General features: G+C 37.7%; 3 protein-coding genes across 7 annotated transcripts in view; 2 read left to right on the top strand and 1 right to left on the bottom strand.

The window, feature by feature from the left end:
- The window catches only part of cd9a (CD9 molecule a), a 13129-nt gene extending 5757 nt beyond the window's left edge, over nucleotides 1-7372 (top strand). The window contains exons 1-8 of one of the 2 annotated variants that reach the window (XM_007545722.2): nucleotides 403-674; nucleotides 1584-1686; nucleotides 1772-1869; nucleotides 2818-2892; nucleotides 3410-3511; nucleotides 3753-3842; nucleotides 4040-4123; nucleotides 6091-7372. In XM_007545722.2, coding sequence (XP_007545784.1) covers nucleotides 609-674; nucleotides 1584-1686; nucleotides 1772-1869; nucleotides 2818-2892; nucleotides 3410-3511; nucleotides 3753-3842; nucleotides 4040-4123; nucleotides 6091-6156 — 684 coding nt within the window. In that variant the 5' untranslated portion in view covers nucleotides 403-608 and the 3' untranslated portion in view covers nucleotides 6157-7372. Of the gene's footprint in view, nucleotides 1-402; nucleotides 675-1583; nucleotides 1687-1771; nucleotides 1870-2817; nucleotides 2893-3409; nucleotides 3512-3752; nucleotides 3843-4039; nucleotides 4124-6090 lie in introns of those variants that run through there. The other variant, XM_007545721.2, reaches the window with a different exon arrangement.
- On the bottom strand, nucleotides 6414-15537 carry bbs10 (Bardet-Biedl syndrome 10). Of its 3 annotated transcripts, XM_007545717.2 has the most exons (4): nucleotides 15463-15537; nucleotides 13405-13604; nucleotides 12361-13311; nucleotides 6414-10669 (listed from the first exon to the last, which is right to left on the bottom strand). In XM_007545717.2, the coding sequence occupies exons 2-4, from the start codon at nucleotides 13593-13595 to the stop codon at nucleotides 9886-9888; spliced, it is 1926 nt and encodes a 641-aa protein (XP_007545779.1). In that variant the 5' UTR covers nucleotides 13596-13604; nucleotides 15463-15537; the 3' UTR covers nucleotides 6414-9885. The 3 variants fall into 3 exon arrangements, with proteins under 3 accessions (XP_007545779.1, XP_016523681.1, XP_016523682.1); XM_016668195.1 differs by lacking the exons at nucleotides 6414-10669; nucleotides 15463-15537 and adding an exon at nucleotides 10807-12076 and having other exon boundaries at nucleotides 13405-14132; XM_016668196.1 differs by lacking the exons at nucleotides 6414-10669; nucleotides 15463-15537 and having other exon boundaries at nucleotides 12392-12523; nucleotides 12616-13311; nucleotides 13405-14132.
- Nucleotides 15538-16597: 1060 nt separating this feature from the next.
- Nucleotides 16598-23534, top strand: LOC103133801 (synaptotagmin-1-like). Of its 2 annotated transcripts, XM_007545715.2 has the most exons (10): nucleotides 16598-16926; nucleotides 17431-17527; nucleotides 17916-18079; nucleotides 20108-20289; nucleotides 20640-20753; nucleotides 20840-21007; nucleotides 21515-21682; nucleotides 21940-22057; nucleotides 22752-22885; nucleotides 22972-23534. In XM_007545715.2, the coding sequence occupies exons 3-10, from the start codon at nucleotides 17947-17949 to the stop codon at nucleotides 23176-23178; spliced, it is 1224 nt and encodes a 407-aa protein (XP_007545777.1). In that variant the 5' UTR covers nucleotides 16598-16926; nucleotides 17431-17527; nucleotides 17916-17946; the 3' UTR covers nucleotides 23179-23534. The 2 variants fall into 2 exon arrangements, with proteins under 2 accessions (XP_007545777.1, XP_007545778.1); XM_007545716.2 differs by lacking the exon at nucleotides 17431-17527 and having other exon boundaries at nucleotides 16599-16926.
- Nucleotides 23535-24189: the final 655 nt, after the last annotated feature.

Genomic DNA, 24189 nt, shown 5'->3' with positions numbered 1-24189 from the left:
CACATGCGTTTGAATATGTTTGGAGAGTATTTTACTGTAATATACAAAATCATCAAAACCAATGTTGCTAGAGTGGAAAATAAAAAGGACACAGTGCTTCTCTTTGGGGGCTGTCTGTTGATTTAGGGCCATAATATGATGCTTTGTTTGATTATACCTCAGACTGCCTCCGGTATCAGACCATAACGATCAAGCTTCTCGAACCAGGATACTCACGCTCAGTTTCACAATGAAGCAGTAAATATGCGCCCAAGCAGGCATCTTAGAAAATGCTCAGAAACATTGACATGCCTGAACAGGAACCCTCTGAGATGCTGTGGGACTATAAAACGCCTGTATGCCTGTGTGACTTAAGTAAATGCCATTTTTAGACAACACATGTAGAAACATAACACAATGAGTTGGAAAAACACAGACCAGACCTCATTTGACTAAACAGTGTGAAGGTCGCTTTCTGCATCTGCTCTGCCACTCCTAACTGTACAGTCAGGTGATTTAAGGTGTGGTCTCCCAAACATTTCTTTCATTTTACACAACAACGCAGTTCAGCTTTCTCTTGGGCAGAAGCTAGATGCTCCGAACGGTGGATTGGTTCATACTGAATCACTATGGCTCTTCCCTGGGGGATCAAGTGTTTAAAATATCTCATCTTTATCTTCAACTTTATGTTCTGGGTAGGTGCACTTTATTTTTCTATATTGTGAGACGTATGAAGAGATCAGACAGAGCTGTTAACAATATATCCTAAATATGTACCACTTGAGAGTCAGCCATTTTGCTGGACTATAGGGAGACAAGGAAGAGGCTGAGAAGCAAAGCAATACATGAAAATCAGGTGGGAACGATGAAACTTTACAAACCTCCACTTTCCTCACTGAAGAAAATACAAGGTTTCATCTGTCTGTGCTCACAGAGCTTCTTAGCACATCACAGTGTGGTCATCACGGATTGGTAAAACATTCATTCTTTCAAGGACAATTTAAGCCAATTTTTCTTCACAGTTTAAGAAATAGAACTCCTGCAAAGTGGTCCCGGATGCCAATTTCCTGTAATTGTCACATTTATCATTTACCATGCAAATATTACATTCTTATTCTCTCCTCATGTGACTCTTAATGTAGAGGTGAACTGATATTCATAAATATATTTTCAGTTGTTTTCATGTTTGTCTAACAATGTATAGAACTGAATTAATATACAAAAGAGACTTCAGGAACGAGGCGTGCTGATTAAATCCGCAGTTTGTCGGATACTGTGGTAAATACTCATGTGCCGTGAGTATTTACCACAAATGACCCTAATGTTTATGCAAGCTTGTAAACTAGTACTGCAGAAACATTCCTGAAGCCTCAAAATGGAAGAGAAAGACTTTAGAGAGGGCATGTTGTAGCAGATTTCAGAGCAGCAGCTGCTTACACTTGTTGGAGCTTATTGTTAAATGCACTTTGAAGTCAGGCAAATTTAAGATATGTATGAATATGGACTAAACCATTATATTAAAAGCTACAGTAGAGGGAAGCATGCAGTGTTAATTTAGTGCTAATTGTAGCATTGTGTTAACAGAGGTATGTAATGTGTGTCAGCTTGCAGGCACTGCTGTACTGGCTGTCGGTCTGTGGCTGAAACTGGACTCGAAAACCAATAGCCTGCTTCAAGGAGACAATTCTCCATATGTGTTATACACAGGTAAGACAGATTCATAACACAACAGGCAGGCCTTAAAGTTTGTATTATGTGAACTCATTCATGCACTATGTTATATGATGTTTAGGTGTTTATGTCCTGATTGCCGTCGGAGCGGTTATGATGGTGGTGGGCTTCCTGGGATGTTGTGGAGCAATCCAGGAATCACCATTGATGCTGGGGCTGGTTTGTAGCACTTATTATAAATTTATCACCCCCTAAGGCTAAATTGGGCACCTGGAATACTGGGTATTTTGCAAGTAGGGCCTTAAACGTGTAAACAGATTTGTGTTTGATGAGGAAACAAGGAAAGTTTCACTTCTGCCGTCAGATGTCATGCTGCTTATGTTTCTGGCAACATAAGGTTAAATAAGAAAAAGAGGAAATTAACAACAAATGTATAAGTGATCAACCAAAAGCTGAATGTAAGATAAGTAAAACAAAGTAATAATGCAATGAGCAAATATGTGATTGTAAATTGATAACTAACATATTTTTCCAACACTATGCATTAGCCCATTTATACAGCATTAGGTTGATACAGAACACTATCTGTCATGCTTGGGTGAAGGAGAGTTGATGAAATGACTTATTACCCAAAAAAATGACGAATATGTTTACTCAAACTTAGGTTTTTTTTTTTGTTTGTTTTGTTTTTTTTTGTTTGTTTTTAATAGATAAAACTAAGTATTTAGTGACAATTCAACCTTTTTATTCCATACCTGAATAACATAGCATTCAAAACAGTAATTCCCTTATATATAGTCAGGTTCACAAGCCTTTGCATCCAGGTTTTATATGTTCTTTTTTTTCCCCACTGTCTTCTAAATTCTCTTCAGTATCCATAGCTTCTGAACTCCCTATTTAAGGTACGAGAAGTTTGCTTTCATCATTGTTTACTGAACAGTCTCAAGGCCACAAAGGAGTCTCTAGATTTTCAGCGCTTTCTCCCCCCTTCATTCCCCGTGTCATAATCTGCTTGCACTAAATCTCGCTGGAGGAGGAGCCAATGAAAACTGGGTTTGGCCACACTCCACTGCCTTTGCATTGTGCAAATGCACGTACAACACCAGCACACAAGCATGCATGGAAGACAGATATCAGCTGAGTTTAATTTTGTATTTCTCTGTGCAGTTCTTTTCATTCCTGCTGATCATATTTGCCGTCGAGATTGCAGCTGGATTCTGGGGATTTTCAAACCAGAACAAGGTAAACTAACTGCAGTGTTAAAATGGATGCCATGATGCTTGAAGACAGAATAAACGTGAAAGCAAGAGCACTTCACATAAAGGGGGGCATCTCAGTATATGAGAATATTATTGAAACCATAATTTACTGTAGTAATTCAGTTCAAAAAGCAACACGTTAGACAGATTTATCAAAGATCCAGTTTATGTATTTATTTCATTATGTTAGGCCAATGCAAAAGACTTTTAAGTGCAAAAATTTAATGTTATGGTCAGCACAACAAGACAACTGCTGACATTACAGTTCTCCAGCAGTCACTGCTGGCCACAACAGGAGATTGCTAAAGAAGCTGGTGGGTGTATTCACACACACTGACTCATTGAATACCAGGTGTTTATTTTGGGTAAAAGCTCAATACAAAGGACAACAAATAAAGGTTATTTTAAAGACATGATCAAAAAAAGAACATTTTTGACTTTGGAGTCCTAGTTGTGACATAAGTTTTTTTCAGTTAACCATGCTTGCGGTTGTGTTGCAGGTGTTGGATCTGATCAGTGGATTCTACAGACAGACATACGAAGATTACAGTAAAACAAGAGATGAGGGCCTAAAAGAGACTCTGCGTTTGATCCAAAATGAGGTGAGACTTGTTGGACTTAATTGCTGCATTTTTTTTTTCTTCTCTGACTAACAATTATCTGGACCGATAATAATTTATCACAAAGGGGGGATTTTGACAGAAAATAAATGTTTTACCTAAGTTAGATGATGTTTCTTAGAGCTGGAGTAGAACTAAAAAACAAGCCAGTACTTTACAGTATCTCTTCAAAACACAAAGACTAATTAGGTTACATTGCACTATGTTATCTGTCTGTTTCCAGTTATACTGCTGCGGTCTCAAGGGTAGGATTGGAGAAACCTATCCTGACCTTTGTCCCCCTGCAGAAGATCTTGACATGTTCATTATTAAGGTACAACCACGACCTAAATTATCCAACAAATGTTTTATCTCTGTTGTGACTGTATAATTTGTGTTATTGGGGCCCATGTATTGTTATGGAAACATCTGTTTGCAGGAGTTTGCACAATCTCTGGCTCTCTGTTACTGTTATCTGTGTATATCACGTTGTTGAGCATGCTGTAAAGCAATTACTCCTATCTATTACAGAGCTGTCCTGATGTCATCGATGAGGTGTTTAACTCCAAGTTACACATTGTTGGAGGAATAGGGATCACCATTGGGGTCATTATGGTGAGTGTGCAGCTGGCACACCTTAACCAATCACATTTTAGTCATTTGTTTCAGAAGGGTCTCCAACTCAAGGCTTGGGAATCACTATGCAATAGCCCTCAAAAACAACAAAAAGTGTTTATTTTCATTGAAATTTTTACATAACAGGTTTGGGGAATAGTACATTTTATTTAGTTAATTTATTTCATAGTATTTTCCATTAATTGTAAAGTAAAACAGGCCTTGATGGTTGTGTTTAATTTACAGTGACTTGCAGAAGTGTTAATACCACTCTTACATTTTGTGATGTTACAACCACAATCTTCTTTTATTTATTTATTTAGAACATGACAGAAGTATAAAATCACACACATGAACAAGGAATGCAAAAGACACATATTTTTGTACTACAATAATCTTAACATGCTCGAAAAGAAGTAGGAAGAAGTTTGAAATGTATGAACTCCTACCCCATAAACTCATACCGTATTTTCAGATGGACCCTCATTATTAAAAAAAAAATAAATAAATAAACATAGGTTAATTAATTTTTCTATTTTATCTGGGTTTACATATCTAAATGTATACATTCATACCCACACACTCATATGCATTAGCCTCAACTTACATATACACATTAGTGCTATCATTCTATATCTTGTGAAAACCACTTCCTTATATTTCCTTTTAAATTGTATTAAATTTTGACTTTGTTTTAGCTCCTCATTTAATTTGTTCAATAATTTTACACCATGGATTGAAATACAAAAGCTCTTTCTTGTTGTGCGTACACTACAAATACTTGAGTTTGAGTAACCCTTTAAGTTATATCTCCTTTCTCTTTCAAAAAACACGTGCTGTGTGCTCAGGTAGCAGTTTATTTGACGCTTTAAACATAATTTGAGCAATTTTAAATTCCACCAGATCTTCAAATTTTAGAATTCTAGATTTTAAGAATAATGGGTTTGTGTGCTCATAAAAACTGACATTATGGATGATTCTAATGGCTCGTTTCTGTAGGACACTCGGTGGCTGTAAAGAGATTTTGTAATTAATTCCCCACACTTCTGAACAATATGTTAAATATGGCAAAATCAGATAGTTATGTAGAATACAAAGTGATTTATTATTCAGAATATGTCTATCCTTAGCTAGGACTGATATACTGATGTACATAGTTTATTCTGTAAATGTTTAAATATCTTAAATGTATCCTATTAGGATTTTATGGTAAATCATTACCAAATGGCACTAATTATGCAGTCGAAAGGAAGGGAAACATTTTGCTTCTCAAATTCTAAAAAGTGAAGCTTACATTTGTATTTAGCCTCCCTAGTTCTTATATTTCTACATTCAATCCAGAGCCACAAGTTATGTTTAGAGGCCACCTCCTTAGTAAATACAGAGGGGATGTATGTGCAGGTTAAGCTCAGTATGAATACAGCTGTTCTGTGAAAGCCTTCATGTACAAACAGCATCATGAAGACCGAGGAACACAACAGAAAGGTCAGCGGAGAAGATAAAGTAGAGAGTCAAACGTTTCACAGAGCACTGTTTGATCCATCATCAGAAAATGGAAAGAGTACACAGCTGAAAATCATACAAAGACGTAGCTGTTTGCTTAAATTGACAGTCTAGGCGAAAAGAGTATGAATCAGAGAAGCAGCCAACAGCCCAAAAGTAATTCTGGATGAGCTGCAGAAAACCACTGCCTAGCTGAGAGAATCATTGGCAGGACAAAAGTTAGGTGTTCCCTCAACAACAAACCTTTATGAAAGAACACCGAGAAAAAAAACCCAACAGAAGTCCTCTTTGAATTTTGTCATTAGTCATGTAGTGGACAAAAGGTACGCTAGTCAGATGGACATTTTGGTTCAAGTGTAAAATACAGAAAACTAACAAATATTTCAGAGGATTGCAAAGGTAGCAGATATTTAGGAATGGATAAAACACACACATAATATATACCCTTTGTGTTTCTCCAACAGGTGTTCGGGTTGATCTTTACCATGCTCCTGTGCTGTGCCATCAGGAAATCTCGGGAGGTGGTGTGACACCCAGTGGAAGTCATTGTTATTGTTGCATGATGTCATTCTCAGACTCCACTGCCAACAAAAATAAATCACTTCTTTTTAAGGAGGGTGCTAACCTAAGCTAAAAAGGGTTTAGCCTAATTCTGACTGTAGAGAACGTGAAGATATGATGCACTTGATTTTGGTCAATCTGGTTTATTTATGTAAAGAGTTTTAGGAATTGTGCTGCTACACAGCATAAAACATTTCATACAAACCTTCTAGTCAATGTTTTTTTAATGTACAGACTGGCCTTTCCAGCACAGTAACTATCAAGTTCCAGTATTAAGCCAAATAATTTTTAACAACATAGATAAAGCCAATGCAAATTCTATGGAGACTAAAATAAATGATTTTTTTTAAAATGCCACAATTGGCTTACTTTATAAATGTGGTCCAAAGTGAAAGAGAATTTTGTCAGTAAACAAATTTTGGCAGAATGGTTCCTTGTTTGTTTCTGAGTTGTTGTTTTTTTCTCTTTTATCTAAATGAGACCAAAGCTAACCAGATGCTAGAAGAGGTTACCTCAGAGTTCATGTCCCAACATATTTTCACATTCTCTCAGTATATCAGTAAATCAGCGATAACTTTGCTCCTAAGATAGATGCAATGTTTTCACTATGTCCATGTATAGAACGGGTGCCATCTGCGTCAGCAGCTGTGTAGTACTGAAATGTGTAAATGTGTGGTTATTTGACTAAAATCGGCATTTGTGAGCTTCTAACTATCTAAGCGAAACAGCATGTCAGTGTGTATTGATGATATTGATTTATCGATGGCGACCACTTTGGATATCCTGCTAATGGAAACACTTCCACTTCAGTGCAACAAAGAAGTAAAAAAGAGGCAACAAAACTGATGATGGCTAGCAGCCAAATTAATGCCAAGCTAAAATCTACGAGATATTTGTGGTTTAAACAAGCCTGGTGTTACAGTAGCATTCGGCTCCATTTTTTCCTGTCATTTATGTTTTAATTTGTCCTTGTTTGAAACGCCTTTTATTTGTTTTTGGGGTTTTTTTTCAATTTTTGTATGTTTTATATTAATGTTTGTACATTTTCGGATGCTTGGTGTGTATATATGCAGTTTAAGCATTTTGCAGTGTCCTCTTGATTTGACAGAATAATTTCATTTATACACTATGCACTATTAATCTATGTTAACAAGAGCCAAATACAATAAAGTGATTAAGGTTGAATTTGAGGATCTTTTGATCTGTCTTGGACTCACAAGCACACATTGTAAGAAATGGCATTCTCGCAGGTTGCTTTTAATCATGATATTAAAATATTTTTTTATGATAAGATACCATACTTTTCCAGACTATTCCCCAGAGTTTCTAGTTCTTTTGTGTTCACTTGAGAAAAAAAAAATCAAGTATTAAAATTCAACGTGAACTTATTGTAAATATTTCTGCAGTGCAAATGCTTTAAAATGGCAATCTTCAAAAACAAGGCAGACAAAAGGAGGAAAGAAAATAAGGGACACAAAACAGGAGATATGGAAAATGAGAAAAAAGAGTTACAGTATGGAGCTTGCAAAGTATGTACGCAAAGATTGAAGAATGCAAAACACGAAGGAAGACGCTTGGAAGAGACGAGGACTATAAGGAAGCAAGGATGGATACATGAAGAAATAAGGGAGGCTGGGAGGAAAGGCATTAGAAAGGACAGAAATGGAAAGAAGGATGGACACAATAAAGTAGGGAAGGGGGGCACAATAAGGAAAGGAAGGACATGCAAAAAGAAAAGGAAAAAAGGAATGGAGGAAACAATAAAGAAGGTAAGAGGGTGACAATAATATAAGAAATTATAGACACAGAGGGATTGAAGAAAGGAAGAGAAGTGAAGATCAAGATCACAATGAAGGCTGGGCATAATGTTAAGATAATAGGTTAGAAAACAAAGACTATTTGACTTCTTCATACATTTCCAGGTCTGAGCAACTTAAAATCCTATTCCATTCTTTTTCCAGACTGCACTGGAACTCTGTTTAATCATATGGAGACCAAACATGAATAATTTACTATTTCACTGAGTGTACTTGGTGCACACTACAAAAGGGCATGACAGGATTAGAAAGGCCGAGGTGTCCTGATAACACAAAAACACTTTTGGTTTGTTCCCTAGTGTGCAGAGGAAAAAAAAAACACCCACTCCCTCAACTTTTTCCGCTTTGATTTTGGTGACAATCAACACAGTGACTCATAGGGATCATAAACAAAGAAAAGAGCTGCCTTTGATTAAGACAAAGTGATTCTGAGTCACTTTGTCTTCATTAAATTGTGGAAAATTTCTCTCAAAAACTAAGGATGCAGAAGTAACAGTAAACAGAAGGCAGTGTAATAGATTAAGAGTCTAATTAAAATCCAGATGACTCAGTTTCTGCCAAAAACAAAGGTGAAAACAGCATTTGTGTTCCTCTGATTACAGCACAAGGAAGCAGACTATGATTTGGCTGTTGAAAGTTGGGTGCTGCCAAAGCCCCACTATGCAGATAAGGCTGATTTCTAAAAGGAGAGTATTCACATGTAAGGCCATGTTTCTGTGCTGTTACAACAGTAAAGTTTATTTTGTGCACACCAAACTGTGATGCTCAAAGGAATATCGAAGGACAACAAAGATAAGAAAGAGGCATTTTGAAAAACAAATAATGACGCAAATGAGCTTTTCCTTTTTTTTTAAGAGTAATTTACTTAATGGATGTATAGTGCGGTGAAGACGGTTTCTTCAGTTTTTTTTTTTTTTGGTCATACTTAAATGTTTTAGGTGATCAAGCAAATTGTATTGTCAGAAAATCTGAGTAAATACAAAATGTAGTTTTCAAACGTTTTAATTTAGTAAGAAACAGTGGTTTTCTGGACCAACCCTATATGAAAGTACAGCTGGGTTCCATATTTAATCTTGAACTACGTATGATTTAACACTTTTGTTGGTTCAATTTCATTACCCCCACCAATGCTTCATTAATGGTACTTGTAGAATCAAGAAATCACTGAAACAGAACATGAAGTGAGTTAACAGAACTCAACAGAACTCAAAATTGAATACATGATTTCCTGATCAGTTCATGAAGGCTTACAACACCAAAACAAATCTACAATAAGAAGCAGGTCAAAATTCCTACTCAAAGACTTCTTGCCAGCTATCACAAATGATTAATTGCAGTTGTTGCTGCCAACTCTGGCACAATCAGTTATTGGGTTTATTTAGGATTTACTTTTGATGCAGCAAAATGATGGCTTGGATAGATTTTGTTTTCCTCTCAAAAATAAGTAGTTACTGTTTGAAAACAGCATTCACTCCGTTTATCTTTAGCATTATGTGTTTAAATATATAAAACATTAGGTGCGAGTAAAAAAAAAAGAAAACCAGAAGAAAAACTAGAACGGAGACAAATACATTTCTATGTCACTTTTTTCTGTGCAATGTGAAATTACAAGATTTTCTCCTTATTTTATTTGTTTGGCAAAACCTCATCTCAGTTCATCTGTTTGCCTATAATAGAATTCTCTCTTATGTTTTCATTTACATGTTATAGATTTTCACAGATCAAAAGCATTACAGTCTGTCAACACTGCAATGAACTATCAAGAAAAAACACATTGGAAAAAAATACAGTGCAATCATTTTATCTAAAATCAGATGGTTTTTTTTTCTGAATGCTGCCACAAAAAGTACATTTCTGGTTTCCTGTTGGAGCAACACAACTTCAGTCTTCATCCTCGCCCTCTGAGCTTTCCGAGTGAGCATTCAGGGAATCGTGGGACTCTGTGTGTAATACAGCGTGTGTCCGCAGCACCATGTTTATTCGGAGCAGATTTGTGAGACACTGCAGCACAGCCAGTACCAGCTGATACTTACAAGAGACAGATTCAAGGCCCAAGTCCAAAAGCTTTAATGACATGTTACCATTTTTACAAGAGCATAAGCTTAGTTTACCATCTCCAAGAGGACCTTCAGTGTGTATGAAGTTTGCGCTGAGGGCGTGGGGTTGTTTTGGAATTAAAGCCACGACCCTGGTTTGTGCCTGCAGGAAATGTTTTAGGTTGTGAGAGTAAATCTGCCGGGGTACGCTCAACAGGGCCTTTTCCAAGAGCTGGGAAACTGGAACAACTGCACTTGTGTTAACAGAAACTGAGCAACTGTGACCATATTGATGAAGGGCATGGTGCAGCAGAAACTCAAATGTCCCACCTGCAGATATTACACAACCCGTCTCTGTCACACATTTCTGATGAAGATGCACTCTGCATGCAGTTCCATTACTTATATTGTCTGCATGTAAAGACGTGCATTTTTTTGATGGGATGGTTTCCTCTAGAGCCGTCTGAGTCTTGCGCACGGGCTCCAATGCTGTCAGTAGCATTCGAAAGGCGTCTTGAAATGCACATGCATGCTGATCAGCTTGACCTTCGCTTGGGGCACAAATCACCAGGCTACAAGGTTTAACTTTGAGTCTTTCTTCACAATCATGGAAGTCCAAATGAACGTATCTGTCAAAAACAAAATGACAATAGTTAACCAGAATGTTGTACAGTAGATAACAATGCCTTGAAAAATCACACATATACCATGAGTTTTTTGTTATTCTATGATCCACAACATACCACCATGAATATATTTTTTCCCCCACATTTTACATTGTCACATCCATGAAACATCAATGTAGGTTTCAAGATAACTTGAGATCCTCCTATTTTTTTTTCATGTTGGACATTTTAGTTTAGCAGTGACAATAGATGAAATTACTTTTAAAATCAATCACACAAAGTAATATCTAAACCCAACAGTAGAATCCAACTTCAATAAGATCAATGAGGTTGTGCTTTTATGTTTTGTGTCATGAAAACTTTGCTTTAATTCTATTTATTTTTGTATTCAAATCATAAGAAATCATAGTCATAATCACAGACAGAAAGAGAGCGCTGCCAAGCCATGAAGAAGAAACAGCAGGTCTCCTGAGAAAAACCTCAGGAAACCTGAAAAGAGGAAGTTTCCAGCCTGCGGAAAGTTTTACAGAATGAAGTCTAAACACTTTGGGTATTTGAATAAGACCCAGTGCAAAATATTTGTATAAATATTGTTTCAATGCCGAATCAGAGAAGCTAAAAGAGGTTATAGATGTGATTTTGAAAATGAACTTGAAATGATGTGGAATGTGTAACTGCAATCAAAGATCACTGATGTTGTGTTGGAGGTAGATACTAGATAAAAGATAGAAAGGAAAAAGGAGAACTGGAAGTACTGCAAGTGTGACTGTGTGGGGTCACATTTGTCCTGGACACAGACCAGGACAAAAGAGGAACCGACAGAGCAGTTTGCTGATCAGGGAAAGAGAAAACAGTTGGAAGAGACTCAAACTGCTGAAAGAAGGCCTGAGTGTGAAGACGAAAGCATGGAGTGTGACCCTTGAGCACGCCCGGAACAAGAACACAGACATGACATAATGTCTCCAAAACAAAGGTGCATGAGACAGTCAATAAAACCAGCATGGCAACAGTGCCAGCCAATGCAAACACATTCTCAGGGTGGAAACCCCTATAAAAACCGATGCAAAAGAGGAACCGTTGGTTGGATCCTCCAGGCAGCTTCGAGCCAAGATGGAGATGAATAAAGAACTCTGCAGCTGAAGAAGTGCCGACGCCACAGATTAACTAAAGACTGTCCTGCGTATTGGGACCAATCAATCAGCCCCACAATCTGTGGCGCCAAATTGCACTTCTCTCATCATCTGGGCTCAGACCACAAAGACAAAGGTCAAAGGCAAGAACAGCCAGCACCCAAGGCCTTATATCAGCATCCATGTGGAGGCGAAAGCTCATCAGACCTGCAGGGACGCCTGCCTTCATCGATCAGCCTCCTCCTCCTGCTGGGACACATTCTTCATCATCAAGCCAAATCTGGGGTTCGAAATAAAATTTATTTTTGGTTCTCAGTTTCAGCATTAGGGAGAGAAAGGTTAGATTGAGATGATTGATTTTTCGTATTTGATTATTTTTGCTACTGAATTAAGCTGTACTGACCCTTGCAAAACACTGCCTTTACTAATAAAATATTTAGCATAAAGTAAACCCTACAGGACGAGGTGGACATCCAATTAATGTGTCGCTTCAAAGTTCTCTGATAGGTGTAATTAATCACAGTGCTTGACTTTGAAGAAAGAAACTAAAATATATGCACCTACCTGTGGGCTCCAAGCAGTAACGGTTTACAGAAAGTCAGTGTTGCGATATGCTCTGGATGAATCCTCCTGCAGTCCGAGATGGGTGTTACCCCACTTAGCTGCGTAAACAGAGAAATCTCTTCTTCACTGACACACTCCACAAGGCACATCCCTGCCTGTGTTGCTGCAGCCAGGACAGCAGAGGACTGTTTCAGTGCACACAAAAGGACAGAGACACCAAAACTCTGCAGAGTTGCAATTATGCTCTCCACTGACTTTTCTGTCCAAGAGCTAAAGTGTACAATGCCCCTGTCCTCTGTCACTTTGTCTCCACAACGCAACTCAAGTACATCTCCTGTGGTGAGTAATTTCGGCTGCAGGTATCCATTGAAAACTACAGCTTTGAGTGGCTGCTTTCTTACTTGGGGGCAAGGCGTAGCAAAGTCTCTGTGAATCACCTGGCCCTCAATCAAACGTGAGCAGCTGACAGGGACGCCTGACACTTGGGTATGCAGTGCTAGGAAGCTGTTGTTTAAAAATTGCATGGAGAACGAGGGTCGGTCATCTTTTACCTTCCAGTGACTGAGCAGTTCACAGAAGAGGTTGCGGAAAAAGTCACAATACGCATAGCCCAGGCGTGTGCGAAAAAACGACACTAGAAGAGTTTGACAACTGAGATCATGTTGTGTTTTCGCTGTGAAATTCTCTAATGAAACACGGAATCCATGTGGCAGCACATTCAGCACAATGAGTTTGTCCAACTCAGTCAGCGCAAATTCTAGCAGTCTGTCAGCCAAGTGCCGCGCAGTGGCAGCTTCTGACGCTTCTGTGGAGTTATGAGGCTGAAACATATGAGGGTCCTTAGTGGCTGTTGCATGAATTATTCGCAGTAATGATGCAAGGAGAAGAACAAAGGTTTTGGATCCATCGCCTGTTATTGTGCTGTGCTTCCAGACGCACCTCACCACCATCCTAAGACAAAAAAAAAAACAAATAGCATTGCAGAAGAATTAACAATTAACCAGAAAGTGCAAAAATATTCACATTTATGCCATTTGTGCTAACCTGGCCAGTGGGTGATCCAGATGTAGTGCAGTGAGGATGCGTTTTCCGCTTCGGCTAACCATCACTTGTCCTGTATCTCTAGTGAACAGCACCTGTCCTCCTTCAGGTCCAAAACTGCGAAGGACGATGGACTCCAGTGCAGACACTGCCTGTAAGACGTGACTGAGGTGGAGTTGCTCCAGTGGCACCATCTTTACACCCTGGAATGTGTTACAGAAAATTATAAAGAAGAAAGTGTTTCACAATTTTAGACCCTGGATTTGTAAATTCACGTTAGTCATCTTTGAGCAAGGCAAGGGCTTCCCAGGAAATCAAAAGAAAAACATTAAAATAACAAACCTTCAAGTTTTATTCTAAAAAGAGAAGCTTTAGATTTAGAGTTGGTGTTTTTTTAGATTTAGTATGGCATGTACTGAACACATCAAGAAGACCCCATAAATCGCCTGTGCTTGATCAAGCATCAAACAAAACAAAGCAGATATACAGTGAGTAGGGCTGAGGATGGTTTGTAGAACATGATTTAATTAAAGGATCTGGGACTTCCTCCCACACAGTCGATCTGTCAGCTTTGAAAGAAAACCCGAGGGAAATACAGTGGATGGAGTTGAATATCACCTTACAGAGACAGTAGTAGGACAAATTAGGATGAATGGGGAGGCCTTATTAATGACAGCAGAGGCTTAAGATGTGAAAAAGTGCAATGTGACTAAAAAACTTGCAGTCAGCATAAAGGGTTTTCTTTTTGAGATGAATATAATATAATATAATATAATATAATATAATATAATATAATATAAAGCAGTGTATGACTTTCCTGGTACCTGGAATACGATTTGAAATCGAGGCACAGTTCTCATAGCAACTATTAAAAATAAGAAAGACAAGAAGTATGCCCTCATACATGCTGATTCTCATGAATCAAGAAATAGTAACAAAAACAGCATTGCCAAAAAAGGCAAGTTTATGTTAGCAACAAGTTTACGTTGGCACCACCACTCACAGTAAAGACCTTAGTAAGAGAGGTAAAAAAGATTATACTTCTACTGTAAAAAAATAAACTTCCATCCACATTTGACCCTAAAGGGTCACAGGGTGGGGTGGGCCAGACAGGTTGACATTACAAGGCAATACTTAAAAGCAACCACGCATAAGGGCAATTTTGAGACCAGGTAACGAAACATGCATGTCTTTTGACTGTAAGAGGAACAGGACTATCCAGACAGAGACCATGAATGTTTGGGGACAATTATGCAAATTCCATGAAGAAATCCTCCTGTCAGGGTTCAAACTCAGCTTGCTTGATGTATGCAACAGTGTCAACGTTTGTACCACAAAGCTACTAATAGGTGCTCTTATTTCTTGGGGCTTTTAATTATGTTTGAGAGTGCCAATAAATGTGGGGAATACTGCTTAAAAGACTTTCTGAAATGTAAAATGTACAATATCTGTAAGGAATGCGTAGAATATGGCTCACCGCTATTTAACCTTTCTTCTAAAAAAGCAGAGAAAACGTTCATAGTAGGTTTTGGAACATCGTCTCAATTGAATTATAGGGTAGTTTTGTGATATTGGATTTTGCTTCAACTGAAGAAGAACGCAAGCCGTTTCATGACTACAAATACAACTTTAACAAGATTGTTGACTGAGTTTGTCGATAAATAGGCAACGAAGAATCTAAACTAAAATCTGCTTGTATTCACCTTAACATTTAGATGAGTTCGACAGAGAACATGGTCTTTGTTTAAGATAGCGTTAAACAAACACGGTCTGTTTAGGACCAGAAAATGAAAAACAAATAACCACAGTTTCGTTGTGAATGTTTAAGTAGCTTGTCCTGCTGCCTCGAAAATCATCAATAACAATGCAGCTTCGTATGAACGATAAAAACTCGACAGCAACAAAAGAATGGTACCACGGTAGCATTTATAAGCTAGTTCTTCACATGATGCTACCGAAAAGCTTCACAAGCCCCCTTAAATATATAAACTACAGCAATAAACATATAATAACCTGATAAATTTAAGAAAAAAATTAAACAAAATGAACGAGAAAACTCACAAGCCAGTCGAACAGGAAGGCTTTCCGTGTTGCCTAGAAACAAGCCTTCCTCTTTGATTGATAAAGCTCTTCTCAGAGTAAATGGTTGCCATCTAGCGGCTCAATGTGGAAATTGCGTGACTTTTGTTAATATTTTTTTTCACACGTTTTAACTCTCGAATATAATAAACGTATAAAATACTAACAATTTACTACAGGCTTTGACGCACACATTAGTAATCGTACTTTACACCGTCCTTCTTTCTCCACTAAAAGCTTCAATTCAATTTAATTCAGTTCAGTTCAATTAAATTTAAATAACAAGCAACACAGCAGCTTTTGTTTTATTGATTAAAATCTGTATTTAATTTTGTAGTTTTCATTTTAGCAGAATTACAGTGCCCTGCAAAGGTAGTCATAATCATTGAACCTATTCACATGTTGTCATGCTCAAGTGGGACTTGTGTGACTAAGTAATTTAAAGTAGAGAGCAATTATTTGGTGGAAGGAAATGATGCTTGGTTTTCGAAATGTTTTCCAACTAAAATCTCTTACACATGATTTAAGGTGTTTCACCCCTTTTAACAGTCGGTCCATGAGAACACAGCTGTCCTCATGACAGTGTTAAATGTCTAAAAGTATGTTTAAATTCCTGGTTTCCTTGTAATTATAAAAAGTTTGGTTTTTATCACTAATCAGGATGCCTAAGAAATGTCAATGTGAGTCTGCAGACTTAGCAAAAAGAGAAATGACACTCTAAGACACTCTCCTCCCCTTTACATCTTCTATACAGTAACACTGGAAAGTCAAGGTGAACTGAACAGCACAGGAACCTGATCGCTGTGTTACTGCAGAAACCCCATCCCAAGCTTCTAAATCAGGCTACGACATCTATACATAGATAATATGAGGCAGTTCTGCAGCTTCTACCAGATGTACACATTAACACACACATACACCCGCGCACACACACACACACGCAGAGCGGTCCACTCTGAATGTAAATGCCCTCCACTGCTGAACTCTCAGTATGCTAACGAGCTTTAAAAAGCAGTGTCACTACACTAATGAATATGCATCAGAGGCCCGGTGAGGGTGACCTGTAGGGATGGGACAAGAGGTCTCGAGAGGTGGGGCGACAGGAATGTACACCGCATCTCTCACGGGACATGATTGGACAGAAAATGAACATATTCACCACAATAGAACACCCACTATCACTCACCCCCACACATCCTCAAATAAACACACACCCTCAACCCTATCTTACCCCACCCTCCCCGTTGTTGCCTCTTGATCCAGCTTCACACACCTGCTCCTGCTTTGCTTGATGTCTGAAGACCGGTGCGATGTAGAACTACAGGGCAGCGAACTGATCCACACATCAGCGCTTTTCTTTGCTTCTCTGACTCCTTCAACTTCCCTCACCCTCTTCAAATATTGAAGGAACAGAAAAATCCGATATTTGGACGTCAATTACCACAGGTATGGATTCATTTTTTTTTTCATTATATCATTAGAAAGCCATTGTAACAATAATTTCAGAAAAATTATAGACTTACAAAAAAGTACATACAAACCACAAGCAGACCTGCACCAAAAATTAGAATGTGTTTAATTAAAAAAAAAAAGATAAAAGTAACAAATGGTGTGATTTCAGATTTAACACCAGATTTTTAAGATTAAGAAAAAAAGTAGCTTTATAGTGCAGTTAAATCAGACATATAAAAAAAGGTGTAGTTGAAAATATCAATTTATTTTTTGCAGAAATTACAAAGATTGCATCTTTTATCATTGTAAAAGATGCAGTTTAGTTAGACTAAGATATAAGTAGCATTTATCATCTCTCATTACTTCATCGAAGCTCAAAAAAAACCTTTAAAAGTGAGATAAGTGTCCGCATGGATGTGCTGATTCAGCCCCAGATACTCAATGCCTGTGATGTCTGCAGAATTGAAAATAACAACCCAAAACATTTCCTGTGCTCAGGAGTCAAGTTTTGGCAGCACTTATTGCACTGGCGTGACCTTGGCACATGACTCTGACCTCTGGCAGCTGAGCGTTGAACAGCGGAGATCCACACGTGGTGCTTCACACACTCCCTACCACCCTTCACCCGCCCACTACCCCCCACCCGCACCTCTTTAACTGCATTTCAGCAGCTTTGGCAAAGACAGCAGCTTTCATATCCTGTGTTTGAGTGTTTTTTGCAATGCCAGCAGAAACAAGAGACGTTATTTGACACTGGTGTATATACTCCGTTTATAAGCACATTATTGCATCAAATATTTGATCAACAGACTGAGGAAACTTCACGCAGTCTGCTCTGAAGAGCTCTTCAAATTACGTCAAATAAAACTACACACTTTATGAGATTTATAGCTGTGGCAGTCTCTGCCTTGTTTGAAAGGTGATGTTGCAGAGTGGTGCTGAGCCTTTTCTTTTTTCTTGCACTGTTTCCATTTTTCTGACAGCGAAATCCCTGATCTGTCACTGCGACCGATAATGAACCGACGAGCCGCACCGAGCACCTCGTTCAGCCCCACCAAGATCCCAAATGCAGCAACTACACCGGGCAAAAACCAAACTGGAAGCCACGGTGCCAATAAGTTCATGAATGAGCTTCGGAGCATCCACAGTGAGTTGGACAGCAGAATGGATTTCCTTTGGATCTCAAGTCATATTTCAAAGCTATTGTTGTACGTCAGCACTTGTTAAAAAAGATTAGAGATTATTGCTTTTGCTCCAGTATGTTAAATATTTAATATACTCCCTAAAGACAGGATATTAGAGGAAGTAAACGTCTGGATTTAGCAACGGTTTTGGTGGCACATGCTGGACGTTTTCAAAGGGGAAGGTAGACTGGAGTCACAAATAACCTGAGGTTGGCACATCAAAATCAGAAACCATAGCAGAATTTTATGAATTTTTATAATGCAGCTTAATATTAAAGTTAGGCGGGAGGCAGAGCAGAGAGTGAGTTGTAGACATATAAATGTGAAATCTACAGGGAAGAAAGTAATAAAAAGTATTGACATAAGAATAACAAAAATAAGTAAATAATTGAAACATACTCTCCTATCTTATAATAATAATAATAATAATTTACAGCACAGTTTCAATAGGCTCTCGCAGCGCTTAGCTGCTCGGGCCTAAATATGAATGTCTGTCTGGATGTATGATGGGAGGGAAGAGGGGCTTGTTGTTGTTTCTGCATACAACTTACAGGAGATCCGTAAGTTGTATGCAGAACTTACGGATCTTAATATTTAGAACTTAATATTTAGGCCTTTAATATTAAAGGCGTAAACCTTTAATATTAGGTTTAGGCCCTGTCAATATCAGTGTAGAGGATCTACACCCTTTCATAAAAAATCCCTATAAAGATGACAATTTGTTTTGGAAAGGTCTTGAGAAAAAAATGACACTAATTGTTCCTGGGACTTCGCTGGGCTTAAATGACAGTGTAAAGCCGTCAGTGAAATGGACCAAAAACAAGAACAATGTGCTCAAGGCCAAGAACTACAGAACGTCAGAGGTGATGCTACGATATGATTGTTTTCAAACAGCCTTATATTGATTATTCAAGTGGAAATCACTTGATTAGTCAAGTGATTCTTCAAGTGAATAATAATTACCTCACCTACCTCACATATCAGGTGAAGTAACTAAAGCACCTCACCTGATATGTGTTTCTTTTAAAAAAAATTCCCTCAAACATCAATTTAATGTAATTTTTTGAAAAAGCTTGCTTAAACAATTTAAACCATTATGACTCTTTTTGCAGTTATTTTAATGCGGCTACGAGAAAATAAAGTGGTGGCGAAGTGAAAAGATTGAGGGAGTCTGGGGAAGTCTCATAGTGGAGAGGCAGACACCGGAAATCTCTGTTTTAATGTGCGTGACCTTCAGGAGCTGAGGCAGCACAGCATGAGAAAACATTATGCCACCATGATCAATATAGTCACTTGAGACAAGGAGTGCCTTGGAGACCCATTATCAATTAATGTTGTTTACTGCTTCCTCCATAAAGGCCATCTGTTATATAAATACAAAGCCACAGATAAATGCTACTTAGGAACGTTCTAAAGTTTTCTGGGTGCAGAAAGATCGAGGAAACATGTTAATCAACAATTCTGCCTATTTTTAGAGCATCATTTTGAATAGGAATTTTATTTTAGTTTCATTAAAATTTTACAAAACTCAAAACAACTTACAGAGAGATTGTAAATTATTCACTGTAAGCTCATAAAATATTTTACTCAGCAAGAATAGACACATTTTGCAATTATCAAAATGCGGTAAATCAGAAAAATGTACCCTTTATCAAACTCGCCAAAGGAAATGCCTAAGCTGATCTACAATGGTCATAAAACATTCTACAAATGTATTACCCCCGAACCTCATGGTAATGAGTTATAAAAAGACTTAAAAAAAAAAAAAAAAAAAAAAAAGTCTGTCAGGTCATCTGCAAAATTTGGTACTGTGGGAGGAACATTCATAATTCATAATTTATTTTTTTTTAAGTTAACCAGTGTGTCCAGGGGTGTCTAATTAGGAATTTTTACACATTTTTTCCTGTTAAGAGGTCGATGTTACCAAACTGGACCAGATACAAATGCATTATTATTTTCTCCCATGCATTTTTATGTTTGTGATTTCGTAGAACCGTCCTGGGCAACAGCCGCCCTTTGCATCGTCAGTTTGTGCATGGTGCTGTCATGTATTCTTTGCATCTGGAAAAAATGCTTGATAAAGAAGGACAAGGACAAAGAAAAGGACAAGAAGAAAGGAAAAGAGAAAATCCAGGGAGGTTTTGACACTGAAATGGATGGGGGTCACAGCGAGGTAAGCTAGCGCACAACAAACACATTCACGGACAGTCACCTCCTGCAGACACATTGTCCTTGTAATGTATCATAGCCCTGACGTCTGGGTCACCCAGGACGAGTAAAACTGTCAGTGCACTCTAAGACGAATGGACGTGCTGCTCGTCGCTCATGTTAAATGTAAAGTTAAGGTGAGGTGATGAAAGTTGCTTTGAAGGAGATGTCTGCCTTGTCTGAACAACCAACGTCTGCTGTAACATAGGTTAATGCAGAAAAATAGCACAAACTCGTCCGTTTCCATGTTAAAGAAAAGGCATGTTTAAATGCGTATTCAGCACTTATATTGAATTCGTGTCTATCTGTCTGCAGCCCGCAAAAGATGAAACGGTCAAAGAAACAGAGCTTTCAAAACATGAGCCCAAGGAAGACGAGAAGCTCGGCCGACTTCACTTCACATTAGACTACAACTTCACAGAAAATTCGGTGAGTTCCTGAACCTGCTCCATCTGCCAACTGGTCACCAGCTATACGTCTTCATTCTGTTGCCATTCTCTGTGTTCACGCTCCAGCTAGTGGTCGGCCTCTTGGAGGCTTCAGAGCTTCCTGCAATGGATGTGGGAGGCAGCTCCGACCCTTATGTTAAACTCTACTTGCTCCCAGACAAGAAGAAAAAGTTTGAAACTAAGGTCCACAGGAAGACGCTGGAACCAAGCTTCAACGAAACCTTCACATTTAAGGTAAAACGTTAGAATAGGCAGCCTATTTCAAAGGGTTGGCGTGTTAATACAGTGCAGAAGAACTTGGCTTCAGACAGACATATTCTGTTTATGTTTTTTTTTCTTTTTTGTCAGATGTAATGTTTAAGATCATTTAACAAATGTTAATGTCAGTCAGAGATGATCTGACTAAATTCAAGATGGAGCTTTTAAATAAGGATGCTATGAGGTGAATAAAGCAATCCAAACCAATCGGAGCCTTTGGAAAAAAAAAAGAAAAGAAAAAGTTGTCCCCCTTGCCATCAACAATCGCTATCAAGCAACGACAGGGAGGTTTTTTACATCACCATGGAGAAATTTGAAATTTTGAGCCATCATAATTCAATCAAAAAGACACATCAGACATTAAAATTTGTTTTGTGATCTGAAACATTTAAAAGCAACAAAAAAAAAACAAAAATAGAAGAAAAGGAGGTCGATACTTTTTCACAGCGCTATCGCAATGTGAATTTTTGCTCTACTGTAAAGGTACCATATACGGACTTGGGCGGAAAAACCCTTGTGATGACTGTGTATGACTTCGACCGGTTCTCAAAGCACGACGCAATCGGGGCAATAAAGATACCGATGAGCAGCATAGACTTCAGCCAGTCTCTGCAGGAGTGGAGAGATCTGCAGAAGGCTGAGAAAGAAGAGGTGGGAAGATAACTTTACAGAGAGCTGGATTAGTTAAAATTATGCATGATGAAAAGCCTGAGGATTTTAAAAATGACCTATTAGGGAAAACTCTTTCTTAAAAGAAATAATTTCTGTTACTTATAATCAGACAAAATTATGCTATTATAAATTCTGTGGAATCCAGCTGTTCTGAAGCAGCGACCATTATATTAAAATATCATAAAATATCTATTATCTGATATTCTTCCAACTTGATCTTCATGTTTGTGAACCAGAGCGAGTGGCTTGGAGACATATGTTTGTCCTTGAGGTTTGTACCAACTGCAGGGAAATTGACTGTGGTTGTCCTGGAGGCCAAGAACCTGAAAAAAATGGATGTGGGTGGATTATCAGGTGAGCCCAGCTGCAGAGTTCATGGGAATTTTGCATTTTAAAACTGCAATTAACACTAAATACTTCCCGTTAATCATTAATGAATAATTATGCCTCTGTTTTACAAAATTCTCAGAAAATGGGAAGTTCTGTGATTTGTTTAGCATCTAAATCTTGTTCAAAATCAGACTTTTGGGTCCAATTTGAAATCCAGAAATGAAATAGTCCACAGGAAAATAGGTAATGAGATTGCTTTTTCTTATTGAACTTGTCTTTAGGCGCAAGTAACACAAAAATCAATGGATTAATAAGGTGAACCACAATTCAAGTTGTGATGTGACTAAACAAAAATAAATGTCATAATCTAAACATAAATTCATTTTCTTTGTTAGAAATGCTGATTTTTATTTTTTGCACAATGGAATAAAAAAATAAAGCCTGCAAGCTTTTTAACACACTTACCCAGGCTTGGAAAATAACAAAATAAAAATTCCAAACTTTTCCTGACTTTCTAGGAACCTTGAGGTCATCTTAGATTCCCGTCACTAAAATGTTTTAACATTTAAAGTAGCTGATGTGGGTCAGTTCAGTTCACTTGGCTCTTAAATCAGGAATCACTACAACTAATGTTGCTTTTCATTGATAGAGTTACAGAGCGGGTGCCAAGCTTTTGGTCTGCTGCTTTAACATAAAACACCCCTGTTCTCTCTTGCAGACCCATATGTGAAGATCCACTTAATGCAGAATGGCAAACGACTGAAGAAAAAGAAAACTACTATAAAGAAAAACACTTTGAACCCTTATTACAATGAGTCATTCAGCTTTGAAGTGCCATCCGAACAAATAGAGGTACGCTAAAGAGGTATTTGGGGATACGTGGACGTGAATAATGTTCAGCGTATAAAATCCTTCTTCTGCGTAAACTTTCTTTGCAGAAGGTGCAAATAGCAGTGACTGTGCTGGACTATGATAAGATCGGGAAGAACGATGCCATTGGGAAACTGCTTCTGGGCGGCAACAGCACTGGGACTGAACTGCGCCACTGGTCAGACATGCTGGCCAACCCACGCCGCCCGATAGCCCAGTGGCACAGCCTTAAATCAGAGGATGAAGTCAACTCATTGCTTTCCAATAAGAAATAAACCAGTGTGCAAGAAAACCAACTATTTATTTTAGGCTTATTTACCGTCCTTCCTTTTCTCCCCAACTACATTAACCATGTAAATATTTTTGATTAAACATTTATGTTAAAATAATTGACTGTAAAATGTTTAGAGTTATTTTTTTATGCTTCATCTTAAAGATAATTTTAAAAATACATAACTATTTAAAGTGCAACAACACAAAAAAGATAATAGATTATGTTACATCTGTAATGTGTTCACTAAACTAACAAAATTCACCAGTAGAGGGAGACAATTTAAAGTTCTTCAGTGAATGTTTGACGTTGCTGCTTTGTAAATTTACTTTGTAAATTTACTAAACTTTTGGTGAACTGAAATGACGAGTTGCATATATTTTTATGGTTTTAATATTTGCTTGTTATATTTTAGACAGGTATTAAGCATTCACTCACAACCTATAGCTATACATACATGTCAAATTATTTGTGAAAGTTGTGGTCACATATCATTTCATGTATTTTAGGATTAATACATTAGATTTTCATATGTTACTCTTTCTGTTAGTATCTCATAAAAGAAAGCAGTTGGAAATAGTAAAAGTTGTCAATAAAACACCACTACCCAACACTACCAATGTTTCACGCTTTTAACACAAAATGAAGAAAAGAACTAAGACTTAAAACCTCACAAACAATGTTTAAAAATAAAGCATATTCATAAATAGAAACACTATAACTAAGTATTACTTTAAAAGTAAGAAAATATGATGATAATGCTGATGATATATGAAAGAATCCCATAACTAGATTAAACACATGTATGTTGAGCCAACTTTGGTAGGAAAAAGATAAGCTAAACATAGAAGAACTAAATCCTTAGTCACTCATGACATTTTTATACTCCTATGATGTGACATTGACGACCATTTATCCTTTACTCTTAAAAGTGGGAAAAATGAATATTTTCTTACTTGAAGGAAATATGCTCTTTGTGTAAGGCAGCTGCATTGATCTTTATCAGTCATAAAAT

The sequence above is a fragment of the Poecilia formosa genome, unplaced genomic scaffold (genome assembly GCF_000485575.1).
Source record: "Poecilia formosa unplaced genomic scaffold, Poecilia_formosa-5.1.2 Scaffold13, whole genome shotgun sequence".
In the NCBI taxonomy this organism is placed as follows: domain Eukaryota; kingdom Metazoa; phylum Chordata; class Actinopteri; order Cyprinodontiformes; family Poeciliidae; genus Poecilia; species Poecilia formosa.
This window is presented reverse-complemented; position numbering and strand designations above follow the sequence as displayed.